This window comes from Carica papaya, chromosome 6 (assembly GCF_054855325.1).
Source record: "Carica papaya isolate Zhongbai chromosome 6, ASM5485532v1, whole genome shotgun sequence".
Taxonomy (NCBI): Eukaryota; Viridiplantae; Streptophyta; class Magnoliopsida; order Brassicales; family Caricaceae; genus Carica; species Carica papaya.
In genome coordinates this window covers 28,374,839-28,389,639 of record NC_142314.1, presented here as the reverse complement: position 1 = coordinate 28,389,639, position 14,801 = coordinate 28,374,839, and the positions used below count along the sequence as shown (strand labels likewise).

Below are 14,801 nucleotides of genomic sequence, written 5' to 3'. Positions count from 1 at the left end.
ATTTAAATTTCTAATATGTATTTAACAATCTTTTGTTTCTAGGTGAAAAGAGGTACGGTATAATAACATCATACAAACTCCTAACTATTAGTTTTTGATTCAAGAGTTTAAAAAAAATAAAAATAAAAATAAAAATACCAATGGAAAGGAGGTCCCACATGAGCCACGTGTCTTCCACGTGGCAGAATATCCACAAAACTCCCCTTGTTGCCATCTCTCTCCTTGCTCCACCAACCTTCCTCGCCTTTCTCTCATCGTTACCTTTAAACGCCCGCAATACGCACAGAACCAAAAGACATAAAAACAACATCGCGATAACTCCCCTTCACTTCTCTCTCTCTCTCTCTCTCTCTCTCTCTCTCTCCTAGGGTTTTTGCTTTTCATTTCTGGTTTCATGGCGAAGAAAAGGAAATCCGACGCCACGCGCCTCGACGAGGTAGATCGTACCATGTACACCACCTTCTGCAGCGCAGCAAACTCCCTATCGCAGCTCTATACCCAAGCCATGAACCACCAGCGCCTCTCCTTCCAGGCCGGTGAACGTCACGCGCTGGTGCGCTTTCTCTCTTTTCTGTCTTCTTCATTTGATCTCATGAGGTTTCTCTCGTCTGGGTTTTGTTTTATGAGTGTGTTTTGTGATTGAAATCTGTTAAATGTCTTAGGACAAAAAATATTTTTATCGATAATTGTAGTATCTGTTTGGGTTCTGAGCAAAGGGAGGAGAGAAATGATTGCTATCCAAAAAATTAATAATCCTAAATGCTGGATTTTTATGAATATTTGTGTTGTTTCAGCTCATGAAGGTGGGTGAGAGGTGGGTTAGGTTAAGAATCTTTTTATGTTGGGCAGTAAATTTGTCTTAAAGCCGATAAGAAAAGAATGTTCTTAACATTTCTACGCTGCCGGATTGAGGAATTGAAATTGTTTGTTGACAACCCCAAGTGTCTCTTGCCATTACTCTCTGTCTTGTTTCTATACCTTTTCTTTTCCAGTTATCTAATACTAGTAGAGCACTTGGATCTAACTTATCAGGTTACTCTTGCTTTAACTTTATAAATAACTCATTTGTATGGTTAGTTCATATAGCTGGTAGTTTGTCCTTTAAATTTGTTTCCGCAGTGAGGTTATCTGATTTCTCCAGGTTTCTCCGTGCATGGTCAGATAAATGCTTTGAATCAGAGGACTCCCATATTATATCTTACCTGATGAACTGTTTTTGGGGAGCATCTAACTCTGGCAATTAAGAATATGATGAAGCACAAAGTAATACTGTAAATAGATAAATGCGGAGAGTTGCTTGTCGTAGTTAGCCGCAGTAGATAAAACAATTGTGATTTAAGGAGGTGGTCCAATTACTTAAAAATTAGTAAAGGAAAGCAAAGGCAAGGAAACACCATTCTCATGTTAGGATAATAAAAAATTAAAAAGTAAAGGAAATGACAGGATTGGTAGTCCTTTACTTGATTCAGCTGGGGAAAGGAAAATTGAAATATTTAATAGAGATTTACAAATATAACTTTTATAAGAAAATAAAAATTTTACTGTTTTTTTTTGTTGTATGACTTATAAGTACATGTATGTTGTAACATGCTGAAGTACTTCTTATAGAACTGTAGAATTGTTATTAATATTATAGTACTTGAATATACATATACTCGGAAAAGTATTTAATTATGTTTTTAATTTTTATATTTAAGCTGGTGCTGATGTGTGTGTGTGTGGCAGTGGCACATAAAAGTGGTGCCATCAGTTATATATACATATCTTCAAATAATATATTTAAGCGCCGCTTTTGCATATATGTGTAAGAAGTTATTCAGTTGCAAAATACTTCATATGAATCAGAAAGAGAAAAGAATTGACCATTGTTGAGGCGTGGTAGAGATTGACATCTTGATACAATTTGTTTATTGACAATTCTTTTATTTGAGTATATCTTCCTTTTTTTTATTTAAAAAAAAATATCTTCCTTTTTTTTTTGAAGTTTTCAATTTGAAGGAAAGTATTGTAGCAATCTTTATTTTCTTTCCTTTCCTTTCCCCTCACTTCCCCAAAATTAAATGTTTGTAAAGGACTGAAGTCTATCATAAGGAACCACTGAAGCTCTAATGTAAAGACATGGAGGCCTATGGCTTCAGAAAGTTGAGTCTGTGACAGAGAGATCAGAACTCTAGAAGCTCAGGATAGATACATCAACTAACTCTAGAGTCACATGTTTTAAAAAAGAGTCTCAAGTCACATGGAGCTTTTTGGGTTTAAAGAACCCAAGGATTATCCTTAATTTATGGATAGGAAAGGGTACTTGAATCAAACTATTATGTGCCTTTGTCAAATCAAAAGCCAAAGTAGATAATAAATCAAGATAAGGTTTGAATTTTAGGAAGATAGAAATGTTAAGGATAAAAGTAACTTATGTGAGTCTAGTCTTTTTCATTGTTAGTATGAGTTTTCCTTCATGCATTGCTTAACACACCTATTGATGTAGGAGCAAACAGGGTTGATTTGTTCAATTAGGAATTTGAAGATAAAAAATCTAGATATTACACCTAGGATTTCTTAAATGTCACATGTAAGAAGTCTTAAGCTTCACATTTAAAAGTTTGATTGCATCATATAATCACAAAACTAAGAAACGCTCAAAATATTATTGAATACTTGAATGCTAGTCTCTCAAGAGGTTATGCTCATACTGATAGAGTGGTAAGTCTTTCCTAAATTAGGTTAAGAAATACCAAAACTAAATTAAGAATTTTACTTCTAACAATAGGAATATTAATACCAAACAAATTAAGAATACTAATATTTTTTTCTTTGAAATAAGAATACCAATATTAATTTTTTGGTTGAGATAAAATGTAAAATATATGTAAATAAGGTACTAAGGGGATACCATCCATTTATAAAAAATTTACAATTATATTAGTGTATCAAGAACATTCCCAAAATTCTTATCCCCATTGATGTCATGACCCAACAAAATGGACCTAAAATATTAAAATCATCTATCTTCTATCCTATGTGTCTCAACCTCAATGCTCTCAAAAGCCTTACTACTATTCATTCATTCTATATTACCCAAAAAATAGTTAATTGAATCAGCTTTACAAACTTTCTTTTATTACATACCCCTTCCCATGCCCAAATGTCATCTTTAACACTACCGACCATAACCCAATTAATCCCCATAAGCCCGTAGATCATTGTCCATATTTCATAAGTCATAGGGCACCACAGAGGATATGATTGCAGGATTTCGCAGCTTTCTTACAGAAATAACAGCCATTAACCATAATTTTGCCTCTTGTCATCAACTTGTCAATTGTCAAAATGCATTCTCGACTTACTTCCCATGCAAAGAAAGCAATTCTCCGAGGCGCCTTTGCTTTCCAAATCTGATGAACCGGAAAATTGGGCATCCTCCCAGACTCATCTCCCACAAGGTACTTGTAATACGACTTGACAGTGAAAATCTCACTTTGTTTCAGCTTCCATATGACCTGGTCCCTGTTAGAGTTGACCTGTTTTGTGGCAAGTATCTGTAACGGTGCTTCAAAATTACTTACTAATACAGAAAAGAAATATTAAAACAAATAGGAAATCTAAATACTAAAAGTAATAAAATCCTAAAGTTACCAAATTATAATAATAGATTCATGAGTAGCATAATAATTTTACATTTAAAAGAACTGTAACTTCTATTCTATTTAGGAGTAATTCATTTTTATCACGTCATATACATATTAGTGATATCAAAGGGTTGTCAGAGGAGGTTTTTGCTTCTCTTACTCATTTTGTAAATACCATGGGGAGGGTGTAGAAGGTTTTCAATTGAAGCCAGATTGTTTAAGGTTTTTGTTGAGGAAAGGGGAAGAATTTCAATTTTCATTTACTAGAGAGAGGAGATTCAAGGATAAAAGGGAGTGAAGTGGCGGCTAGACTTCCTTAAAGCTTTGACGAACTAGAAGGATTTGAAGAACTCTTGGGGTCTGTTTTGTCTATTTTAGAGTTCTTCATGGGAGCCAGGAAAAGTGGGATTATGAATGCTAAAATATTGGGTGCAGGACTAAGGGACAAGCTGTAGTTCAAGGTAGGACTTAGATCAAAGGAAGAGAAGGATCTAATCGCTAGTTTTGAGTTTCCTGTAAGTCTTATATAGTGGTGTTGTGGAAGATTAGTTGGTGTCTTAGTTGATGGTTAGTTGATGTGTGGAGATGAGTTGAAATAGGAGATTCTGTGCCAATTTTTGAGAAGGCTAAAATCTCAACCAGAAAACATGTGCGGTTTAATAAGGAGAAAAAATTTTGGAGAGGGCTATCATGGGAATATGAAATTCTCTTCTAACTAAGATCAATTGAAGTGGGTCCATGGAGATATTTTGGATGGAAAGGGAAAAACAGAAAAACAAAAAATCATCTTGCTATCATTAATTTTTTTGTTTGACCAAATTTGACCCAAACAATTTGAGTAAAAGAATTATGCTCTCTCTGGGATTGGAACTGACCTAGATAAAAAATTAGAAGGTAACAATAGTCTGAAATGGGTTTTGAAAAGTAGGCTCGTTGAAGAAAATTCTCAAGATGCAAGTTTGTGTTCAATTGTTACTTCAGTTAGTGAAGAAAAGGATTGCCATGATGATTTGTAGAATTAGAGTCCAAGGCAAGAGCTTTCTCCAAGCAATTCTGACTTCCAAAGGAAAAGAGTTTTACTGAGAATCGATTTATTCTAGAGATAGAGAATGATGGTTTCAATTGTTCAAGGGTTGGAAATCTTTTGTTTAAGGAAAACTTCTTCACTGAAACTGTGCTTATGGAAGCACTGAAAACTTAGAACAGTTGAAAAGATTCAAAAGATTTTGGTGAGGATACTGGTGCTTATCTTTCTCTTATTCGTCTTTTGGTTTGTAGGAAGAGTTGGAGTGGAACATTAGGAACTTTTAGAAATCATATTTTCTTTGGCACCTCTCTGGGTTAAGCTGCATGTGCATTTCAATGATTTTTCTTTGTTTATTCTGCATGGAGATTGGTCAGCCATCATCTATCGAACTTCGTCAGTTTCTCTCTTTATTCTTTCTATTTTCCCTTTTGAGGAATTTGCATGGTTGTATTTCTCCTTTTTCTTCTGACAATTCTTCTTTGAGAAGAAGTGTAAATTTCCTCCATAACTTGTATCTACTGCAGTTTTTAGCATCTCAACTGTTGATTATTCGAGTTATTGGCTTAATATGCATTTACACTTTCTTGTTCTTTGTCCTATTCCAGGAGAAAATTTATCAATGGATTTTGAGACAGCAGGAAGAGGGATCGAGAGTGTCAACAGTCGACGTTGTTGCTTATCTTCAGGTTACTCAGTTACTATGTATTTAACATTTGTGTTTCTTCTCTTGTTCTTTTGTTGCTACGTACAGTCCAAATATATCTTCTTTAGTGATATTTTTAACAGGGCTGTTGGTTATCAGATAGTTTTTTTCTTTAAATGCACCGATACCGTGTTTTTTGTATTGACTTACTTAAATTAAATACTTCTTGAACAATTTTAGAAATAATCCCATGTTTATGAGAAATTAATTCTGCAAGAAACAATATGTAACTTATTCACATATCTAAATTTTTATGCTTAGAAAGTGAATTTGTAAATGTTCACCTTTTTTTAATGCAATTCATTTTCTTCCAAATATAAGTTAAGGTGTTTTTAGTTCTACACAAAAGATATTGATTTTATTTACTTTTAGGGAATGAAATAGTAAGGAAAACATATTTGATAGTTGAAAGTAGAAAACATATTTAGAAAATGAAACTAGGACATGAAGGTGGGTTCTCTTTTCTCAGAATTATTTTAGGCAGGGGTGAGATTTCTCACTTGATAGAGACTGGAATGAGGATGGAGATGATGTTTTTAATAGGGAAAAAAGGCATTATTAATATAGAAGAGACAAGTGATTTACAAAATTAAAATATAAGACATCCTTAAAAGGAAAGCTAGGGAGTTATGCCAAGGTGATCCATTGTCCCCGCTACTGTTTATCATCGTGATGGCTGCCCTGAATGATTTGTTGAAGAGAGCTGGGGAGTTGGAGATGGTGAGAGGGGTTGAGATTGGGAGTGATGACCTTAAGATTGAGTTATCACATCTTTGCTGATGGCGCATTAATTTTCTGCCAATCGGAGGAGAAGATGCTGTTAAATCTCAGGTGTATCCTGTTGTGTTTCCAAGTTGTTTTGAGTCTCAACATTTACTTGAAGAAATCAGAATTGGTGAGAATTGTGATAAGTGATGAGGTGCATCCTGCTGGGATGGTGGGTTGCAAAGTAGTGAATCTTCTGATCAAGTTCCTTGGAATACCATTGGGGCTAAATATAGAGACTCTGGAACATGAGAACCTGTGATCAAGATGTTCGAAAGAAGATTAGCAGGATGGAAGACGAATTTCTTTTCTAGTGGGGGTAGGTTGACATTAATAAAGAGTACGTTAACCAATCTTCCCATCTATTACCTATCTACATTGATGATCCTAGTGAAAGTTGCAAAAACGATTGGAAGCCATATGGTGTTGGTTTCTTTGGGGTGATGATGATGGAAAAAGGAGATATCATTTAGTGAAGTGGGAGAATATAAACTTTCTATTAAACAAGGGGGATTGGGTTTAAGATCCCTTACAAAGATGAATGTGGCTCTTCAAGGCAAATGGATGTGGAGATTCTTGAAGGAGGAGAATAAAATGTGGAAAAGAGTGATTGACGCTCGGTGGGGGAGACTTGATGGGGGAGGGAGGGTGCGAGGAGATAAGGGACGAGACTGCACAGGTTAGGGCTTTGGAGGAGAATTCTAATGGACTAGCATAAAGTTTAGGAGTCTATTAGATGGAGGTTAGGGAGGGATTTCAGAATTTATTTATAGTTGGATGAGTGAGTGGTTGGTGGTACCCTCAAGAGACAATTCCTGAGAATATATTCCTTAGCCCAATCCAAGAACATACTAATTGAAGACGCATAGAGAGATAATAATGGTAGTAGAGAATGTTATCTCAAAAAAAAAAAATAATAATGGTAGTAGAGAATGGATAGTGAATGTGACCAGGAACCTGAATGACTAGGAAATTGAAGAATTTGAAGCGTTCCTGCAACTCCTTTCCATGGTTCATGTCAATGAAAATAGGGGCCATATTGAATGGAAGCTTAAACAGGATGGGGAATTCACTGTCGAGTTTTATTATAAGTACTTAGTAGGCAGAGAGCATGATGGGATTCCTAACTTCCTGGCTCATCAAAGTTCGAAACTTAAGGCACCTCCAATGGTAGCTTTTTTCACTTGGGAGGCGAGCCATGAGTGCATGTTGACAATTGATAAGATAATGAAGAGAGGTAAAATAATGGTAAATGGGTGCTACATGTGCGAGCAAGTTGCTGAGTCCTATAGTCATATTTTTTTATGGTGCCCAATGATGTATGAATTGAACTGCTAGGGATTCACTAGGTTATTGCAGGGTCGGTGAGGGATGAATTTTGGGCTTGGGAAGATTTATGCAAAAAAAGACAAGTTGTAAATCTTATTCTACTTACTATCTTTTGGGTTTTATGGAAAGAAAGAAATAATAGGATTTTTGAAGTCCTTGATTTTGGAGCATGACATCTATAAAATGGAGGAATTTGGTAGTCATAGATACTCTTACACAATTGTCAACTTATTATAAATGGTTGGTACCTTCTTGATACCTTGTGATTATCATTTTTTACACTTTTTATTTCAAAAAATATAGGCATCCTTAAAAAGACCTCCATAAGAGGCGAAACAAACCAAGATAAAAAGAATATATTGCAACTATAGCACCTTAATTCCTTTGTGACAAAAGTAAAGAAATGGCTCCAGAAAAGCCATGAGACTTATAAAGGGGCCAAGAAGGTCAATCTATCCCAGAGAAATTGAGGTGGAAACTGTGATCCTTGAAAATCGTGTAATTTCGCTCAAGCTGCAAAACCCAAGGCACAAAAATTGCATCTCTCCTGGGGATCCTTGCTTCTTTTTTCACTCCATCCATTTTTGTTGAGGAACACAATGAACTCTCAAGTGAAGGAGGGGAACCCCAAACCAAGTCAAAAGCATCAAAAAAAGTTGTCCAAGCTTCCAACTTGTATCACAATGGAGGAAAAGGTGGCCTTGGGATTGCATTCCTTCTAAAGCACATGGCGGGTACACTGGAGGAAAGAACCCTTAGACCTACGAACTTGCAATAAACCATTGGTGTTTAAGTTTGTTAAGCACAATTGAATCAAAAAGAAGTTTATTTCACCTTCCAAAAATTGTAGGTTAGAAGTTTATTTTGGCTAGGGATGTGAGTAAGATGGCTGAAAAAGAAGTTGTAGGTGTAAACACAGATTGTAGCAAAGCAATTAGTAGAATAAGGACCAAATTTTGTTGTCTGTATTGGAGGAAATATTTTGTGGCTAAGTATGTTAATCAAGGACATATATCTGCAGATTCCCAGGTTATTTGGATTTTTAGAGAGATGCAAATTCATAGACACATGCCCATCTGAGTGGTGAAATTATGAATAGGGGCAATAGGCATAATGAAAGATTATAAAGGTGAGAAGATAGATGGCCAATGGGCAATCATCCACCCAAACTAAACACAAAATATGGGAGTCGTAGGCTTTCTGTTTGGTTATAGTAGCTAGGAGGTATGAAGATTATAGTTGACGCAGAATGGGTTCATTAAATATATTGGAAATTACAATTCTTTTACATGTAAAGCTACTATACTATTTAAGAGTTTATTATTATAGTTTTTGTAACTTTAGAAATTTATCCTTTTTAGTATTTAGTTTTCATATTTGTTTTTAATATTTCCAATTTTTATTAGTATTAGGATGCTTAATCTTTTTAAAATTAATATTCATATTTTATTAGGAGTAGTATTTCTGAATTACTTTTGGTATTTGTTAATTTAGATGGAAAAGACTTACTTCACTCCCTACAAATATGGTTATAACCTTTTCCAGTGGAACATTCAGTTATTTGATAAAATATTTTGAGGATTTCTCAATTTTTAGGTTATATGATGCAACAAAACTCTTAAGTACGATGTTTAAGATTTCTTAGATGTGATTTTTAAAAAATCCTAGATGTGATACCTAGGTTTTTATTTCTGAGTTCCTAATTGAATAAAGAACCTGTTCTTCTTACATTAATTCAGCATCTGAGTCAAAAGAATCTTCTAGCCAAAGTCTGAAAACCCTACACCCAAACAAACCTAGGCCCATCTTAAAAAAAAGTTAGGAGATCACTCCTAAGTTCTCTTAGATATGTAATACTTTATACATTACCCTTAGTGCCCTTTTTTAATACATCTACCTACTTTTATCTCAAAAAAAAAAAAAGATGACTCCCAAGCAAAAAACCAAAAACCCTAAACACTTGAAATTGCTGCCAGTCCTCACTAGCCACCACCCAGAGGTGGTCAACACTGCCTCTACGATCAGCCTTGGTAAACTCCATTAGAAACAGCCATGCTTGCTGGTTGCGAGTTCTGTACCGTTATGTCTTACACTGGCGTCTGATCTATGACCCACACCTCCTGTTCAGCCGAATGGCAAAATACCACTGCAGTCCAATGATAGGAATCTAGTGCGTGAAACCAAGTGCGCCTAGCCACAAGTAGACTTAGCTCAATTTGTTCTGTTTTGACTTTCTTGAGATTTGTTTTGACGAGGCTGACTCCTGTAATCGGTTCTCGCTTCAAACAAACCTTTCTAAAGAGAAGTTCAGTTTCAAGAGTGGTAACTACTGCTGAATTAAATGCTAAACTTGAGGCATGTGGATGCAAAATACAATAAATGTAGTTTTGGAAGAATTAGGACCTTGTGCATAGCATGAGTACAACAACCAATTCAAAATATACAAGCTGCACAAGCTGCTAATAGAAGAACAGTAAAGATAATGTTGGAGATATGCCCAAGAGGGTAAAGGTCGAAGCTCCTGTGTTAGGGACACCACAACCTTTTGATAAGGTGTTCCAAAGAATAAACAAACTCCCATGTGCTTGATTTTTGTATATGTTTTATTTATTTTGATTATGTAATGATAATTAAAAGGGTATCAATGGTAGGATGGGGTATCTTCTTTAAAGTTATGTACTATATGTGTATTATGTTTGAACAGTTAGTTGTAAGGGAGAATAAGTCTTGCGATAAAAGCAAGAAGGTAGTTGGAACAATTCTGAAAAATAGCCTCCAACAATAACTACTCTTTCAATGTAATAAGTTTTTGCTGTATTATTGGGCAGGTTTATGTATGGGAAAATTAATTTAAGGTGTTGAGTGCTTCCTTATTCAAGAGATGGTTGGATTCTTTCTTAACAAGTCCATAATCTAGTTCAAGATAGGGAAGGAATGAAAAACTTGAAAACATTCTTCTATTCATGCAGATTTCTATATGAATTGTCCTGTAAAAGATCCATTATTAGAGACCATAACAAACTGATATTAGAGCCAGACGTCATGATGTACAACCTAAGTTTGAACCCTTCCTTAAAACTTATCATAACGAATATGATCGCCAAAAATTTTATTTTTTGGCCAACTGTTTAGAGGAACTATCCTCTTTTCATTGTGCCCATAAGGAACTTGGAGAGGGCAATATACAACCAGACAGGGAAAGTTGCACTCATACTCTTGCAGGAGGTGATCAAGATAGAGCCTTTATTTCTCGTTATATGAAGTTGGATTTTCTAGGGTTTGATAGTTCCACAAACCCATTACCATGGCTGGGATGTTGTGTACATTTCTTCCAGCATCAACTTACTGCAATGATAGGAAAGTTCTGTTGGATTCTTTCCATTGTCTGGTTTTTGAAACTGGAATAAGATCACCCCTTATTGTGATGCCCAGATTTTAAGCACTTCTGTCCACTCCGATTTGGTCCTCCAGTTAGAAGTAATAAGTTGGGAGAATTAAGCAAATTAAGGCAAAGTGGTATTAGTGGCCGACTACCAAAGAAAGTTTGAGGTGCTTTGGCAGAGGCAACTCTCTCACTTCAGAACAGGAAGTTGAAATTTTTGTGAGTGGATTACAAGATTATATTGCCATGGTAGTTGAACTACAGAATCCTATAGACCTGACAGCCACCACGAGCCTTGCAAGCGGATATGAACACGGATACGGGTGTATTCTTCTGAGATGTACTCTTTGTGTCAGGTGTTCTCTGAGTCATTCCTGAGTTGATGCGCTTTTGGGCCAACAGACTTCCACGACGGAGGTTCCCACATCTGTTTGCTCATCTCTGTCACATTTTCCCGCTGTGAAATGACTTTCTCCAAGAATTGGGTTGCTGGCGAGCACAAGAGCTGTGCTTCAACTATGATGAGAAATTTGACCTCACCTGCTAATGCAAACACTTGGTTTGGTTAGGGGGAGGATGAAAATTCCTTCGACAATGCTTATACTCAAATTCCAGTCTTACCTGAGTCCAATGCAGTAGAAGTGGTTGAAAATCATTGCATCCAATGTTAGGATTTCACTCTTTAATGATGAAAGTCAGTGTGTATATTGACAACACTCTTATTGTGGTTTTAATTGACTCTGGAAATACCCACATCTTCCTTGGCTCCAGCTTGGCGATAGATTTGAAGTTCGCCAACTTCAGAATTTTAGTGCAAATGGAGAAAAATTCAGTCTTCTGGTCTTTATCGAAATGTCTCCTTGGAATTGGGTAACATTAATTTTAATTTGGATTTTATTCCGAGTTCTTTAATAGGGTTCCATGCAGTTTTGGGATAAATTGGCTAATACACATTTGGGTCCAATCACATGGGACTCTCAACTAATGACCATGAAATTTATCTTCAATGGACAATGTGTAACTCTGTATGGTCTTCCAACATCTCCTCAGCACCCCGGATTCTCTCTTCTATGTATATATATATATATATATATTTTGAAATAAAAGTGAAGTATTATTATGCACAAGGTACTAAGGGGGTACCACCCGTATACAAAATAGTTACAGGTTCTCTCTTTTGTATTATCCTTGGCATATATATATATATATATATATATATTTTTTTTGAAATAAAAGTGAAGTATTATTATGTACAAGGTACTAAAGGAGTACCACCCGTATACAAAATAGTTACAGGTTCTCTCTTTTGTATTATCCTTAGCATAATGGATTAATGCTGTAATATGATGTGTTATTCCAAGAACCCACCCACTTCATTGCCTCATTTTCAGCACTTGTGATCATCATTTCACTTTATTTTCAAATACACCACTTTTGGTGGTGGGACCATATCGTTATCCTCACTTCCAAAAGAATAACATTGAGAAGCAAAATGAATCTATGTTGAAAAAAGGGCTGATCAGACCCAGTCAATCACCTTTCTTATCTCCTATGCTATTATTAGTCAAGAAGGTGGATCAAACTTGGTGTTTTTGTGTTGGCTATCATGCACACAGTTCCGAAACAGTGGAAGACAAATTTTCCATTCTGGTTATTGAAGAATTATTAGAAGAGTTGTATGGGGCTGCTTTTTTCTTGGATCTTCTTTCTGGTTATCATCATATTTGGATGACACCGCAAGATGTAGGGAAACCTCATTCAGAAGAAATCACAGCCCTTTTGAATTTTTGATATTGCCTTTTGGCCTCACAAATGCTCCCTCTACTTTTTAATTATTGATGGATCAAAGTTTTCAGAAGCATTTGAGGCAATTCATTTTGGTGTTATTTGACGGCATCCTTATTTACAGAAAGTCTTGGGTAGAGCATCTGAAGCATTTTAGAACATAATTTCACAATCCTTCAACAACATGTCTTGTACTTAAAAAAATCCGAAAGCTTAGTTGCACAAACTTTATTTACTATCTTGGACATGTTATTTCTCAGCAAGGTGTAGCCATAGTTAGTGATAAAATTGCAGCTATACGAAAATGGCTGTAACTTTCCTCAATCAAAGCCTTACAAGGTTTTCGGGACTTACAGGATATTAAGGGATGACCTTTGAGAAGATGTACAAGATCTGGAACAAGCTATCCCTGATCCTAAAAAATTTTGATACTAGGCCTTCAAAAACTTTGTTCTCTCCAAATGTTTCAAAAGATAAGCCTGAGGAATGGTGCAATCAGCTCCTTTTAATGTTGTCTGCTTCAGTACCATCCCATCCAGAGTAACTAAGAAAAAATAGAGCTGCTCACCAATAATAAATGCCCATAAAACTACTATAATCCCATACTTCTCCCCTCCGAACACTATAAAGGAAGATGCATGGGTGATTTGTTTTAGTTGTTTATGATAATTTGGATGTGAGAATTGGAAAAGATAAAAATCCTTTAGTTTTTGAATTATCATACATATTCTATACATTATCTTTCACAAGAACTACCCTTTTAGTTGGCTGTGACATCAGTTTCATATGATCTAAATTTTTTTAAAATATTTTAAGTGCTCTCTATTTTATGGTAAAATAAAATATGGAGGAAAATATAGTTTGATTTACCAACTTTGTTATGAATCTTACTAATTTCAATTCCCCTTTCAAAAAATATAAAACTCGGAATTTGTAGTTTGAATTATATTTAAGAACTTTGAAAAAGAGGGTAAGGTAAAATCTGTAGGAAAATAAAATGGCTGTCTAACTTTGTTCTGGTATTTCTGCAGAATGAACTTGAATATGGAGCAGAGGAATCACCAGTGTCTCCTAGACTGCCGATTCAGCACCAACATTCACAAACTGCAGTACATGGTGTTCCCATTTCTTCCAATCCATTTGCATCGTTAACAGTTGGACAGGGAGTTCGTTCTGGGCATGTTGATCATCAAGCAAAGAACTCCGTTTTCTCAAATGCCCTGTCCAGTCCTGTTCGTCGTAGCCTGCAGCACTATCACTTGGCACAAGGTGGTTATCATTCGAATGTACTGTCTTGTCCAAATGGAGGTCGGAGCAATGAGAACCAAAACAGGGATGCCAATTCTCCGATCGCCAATGATTGTATGGACATGCATGCAGATAGTCCAGCCCATGATTTCTCTTACTGAGTTTGTATGTGTGCATTTTCTTCTAGATGTTTACATTTCTTTTGGTTGGTTAAAAGTTGTTATGACATGTTTGAAAACACTCAGAATTGGCTGCATATGTAGTATAAGTTCATTTTCATTTTTGTATATCTATCATTGTTTTTCTCCTACTGCTTGCTCAATAGTGTGATTGGATGGATATCATGCATGACAGCATCAGCTGAGGCATAAATATATCATCTAAACAATATTATTAACTTGTTTTTCTCTTTATGAAGCATAATATGTAAAAGTCTGAAATCCTATTAAAGATTTTGAGTATTTAGAATAGTTGTAATAATATACCGATACTGAAATTATCATTGCGCGAAAGAGTTTAAAGTTTAAAAGTTATATTTTTTGTACGTTAACTAATAATATGCGGAAGGCTTACTAGATTGTTTTAAAATCTAAAATAAGAAAATTACTACAAAACAATAGTTAATTTCAATTCAAGTCTGGCATAACGGAAAGGAATAATATCCTAGCTGTTTTTTCACTATTTTAGATCTGAATATTAATTGTTTTTATTTAAAATGATTAATAAAAAATTATGAACTAATTAGTTTAATAAGAATATCAAAAAGCTTACTATTGAGACAGTAATCAAAGGGTTGTAGAAAATTATAAAATAATTGATGGAGCATATTATTTTTAATGAAATATGAATGTTAACGCATCCTTTATCAGTTTTTACTGAAAACATTATTATTTCTTTCTCTTATTAGTAGTCTTCTAAACATAATACGCTAATATA

At 35.1% G+C, this 14,801-nt stretch overlaps 1 protein-coding gene across 1 annotated transcript; it reads left to right on the top strand.

Moving 5' to 3' along the window:
- Positions 1 to 283: 283 nt before the first annotated feature.
- LOC110808093 (uncharacterized) lies at positions 284 to 14,152 on the top strand. Its single transcript, XM_088222303.1, has 3 exons — positions 284 to 553; positions 5,259 to 5,339; positions 13,649 to 14,152. Exons 1-3 carry the CDS (start codon positions 395 to 397, stop codon positions 14,024 to 14,026), a joined length of 618 nt encoding a protein of 205 aa, XP_088078429.1. The 5' UTR covers positions 284 to 394; the 3' UTR covers positions 14,027 to 14,152.
- The last annotated feature ends 649 nt before the right edge of the window (positions 14,153 to 14,801 follow it).

Bases quoted from the DNA above. Each gene is read 5' to 3' on its own strand.
- LOC110808093 (XM_088222303.1), top strand. From the start codon at position 395: ATGGCGAAGAAAAGGAAATCCGACGCCACGCGCCTCGACGAGGTAGAT. The intron at 554-5,258 runs GTGCGCTTTCTC...GTCCTATTCCAG, and splicing joins CCGGTGAACGTCACGCGCTG to GAGAAAATTTATCAATGGAT. The intron at 5,340-13,648 runs GTTACTCAGTTA...GTATTTCTGCAG, and splicing joins ACGTTGTTGCTTATCTTCAG to AATGAACTTGAATATGGAGC.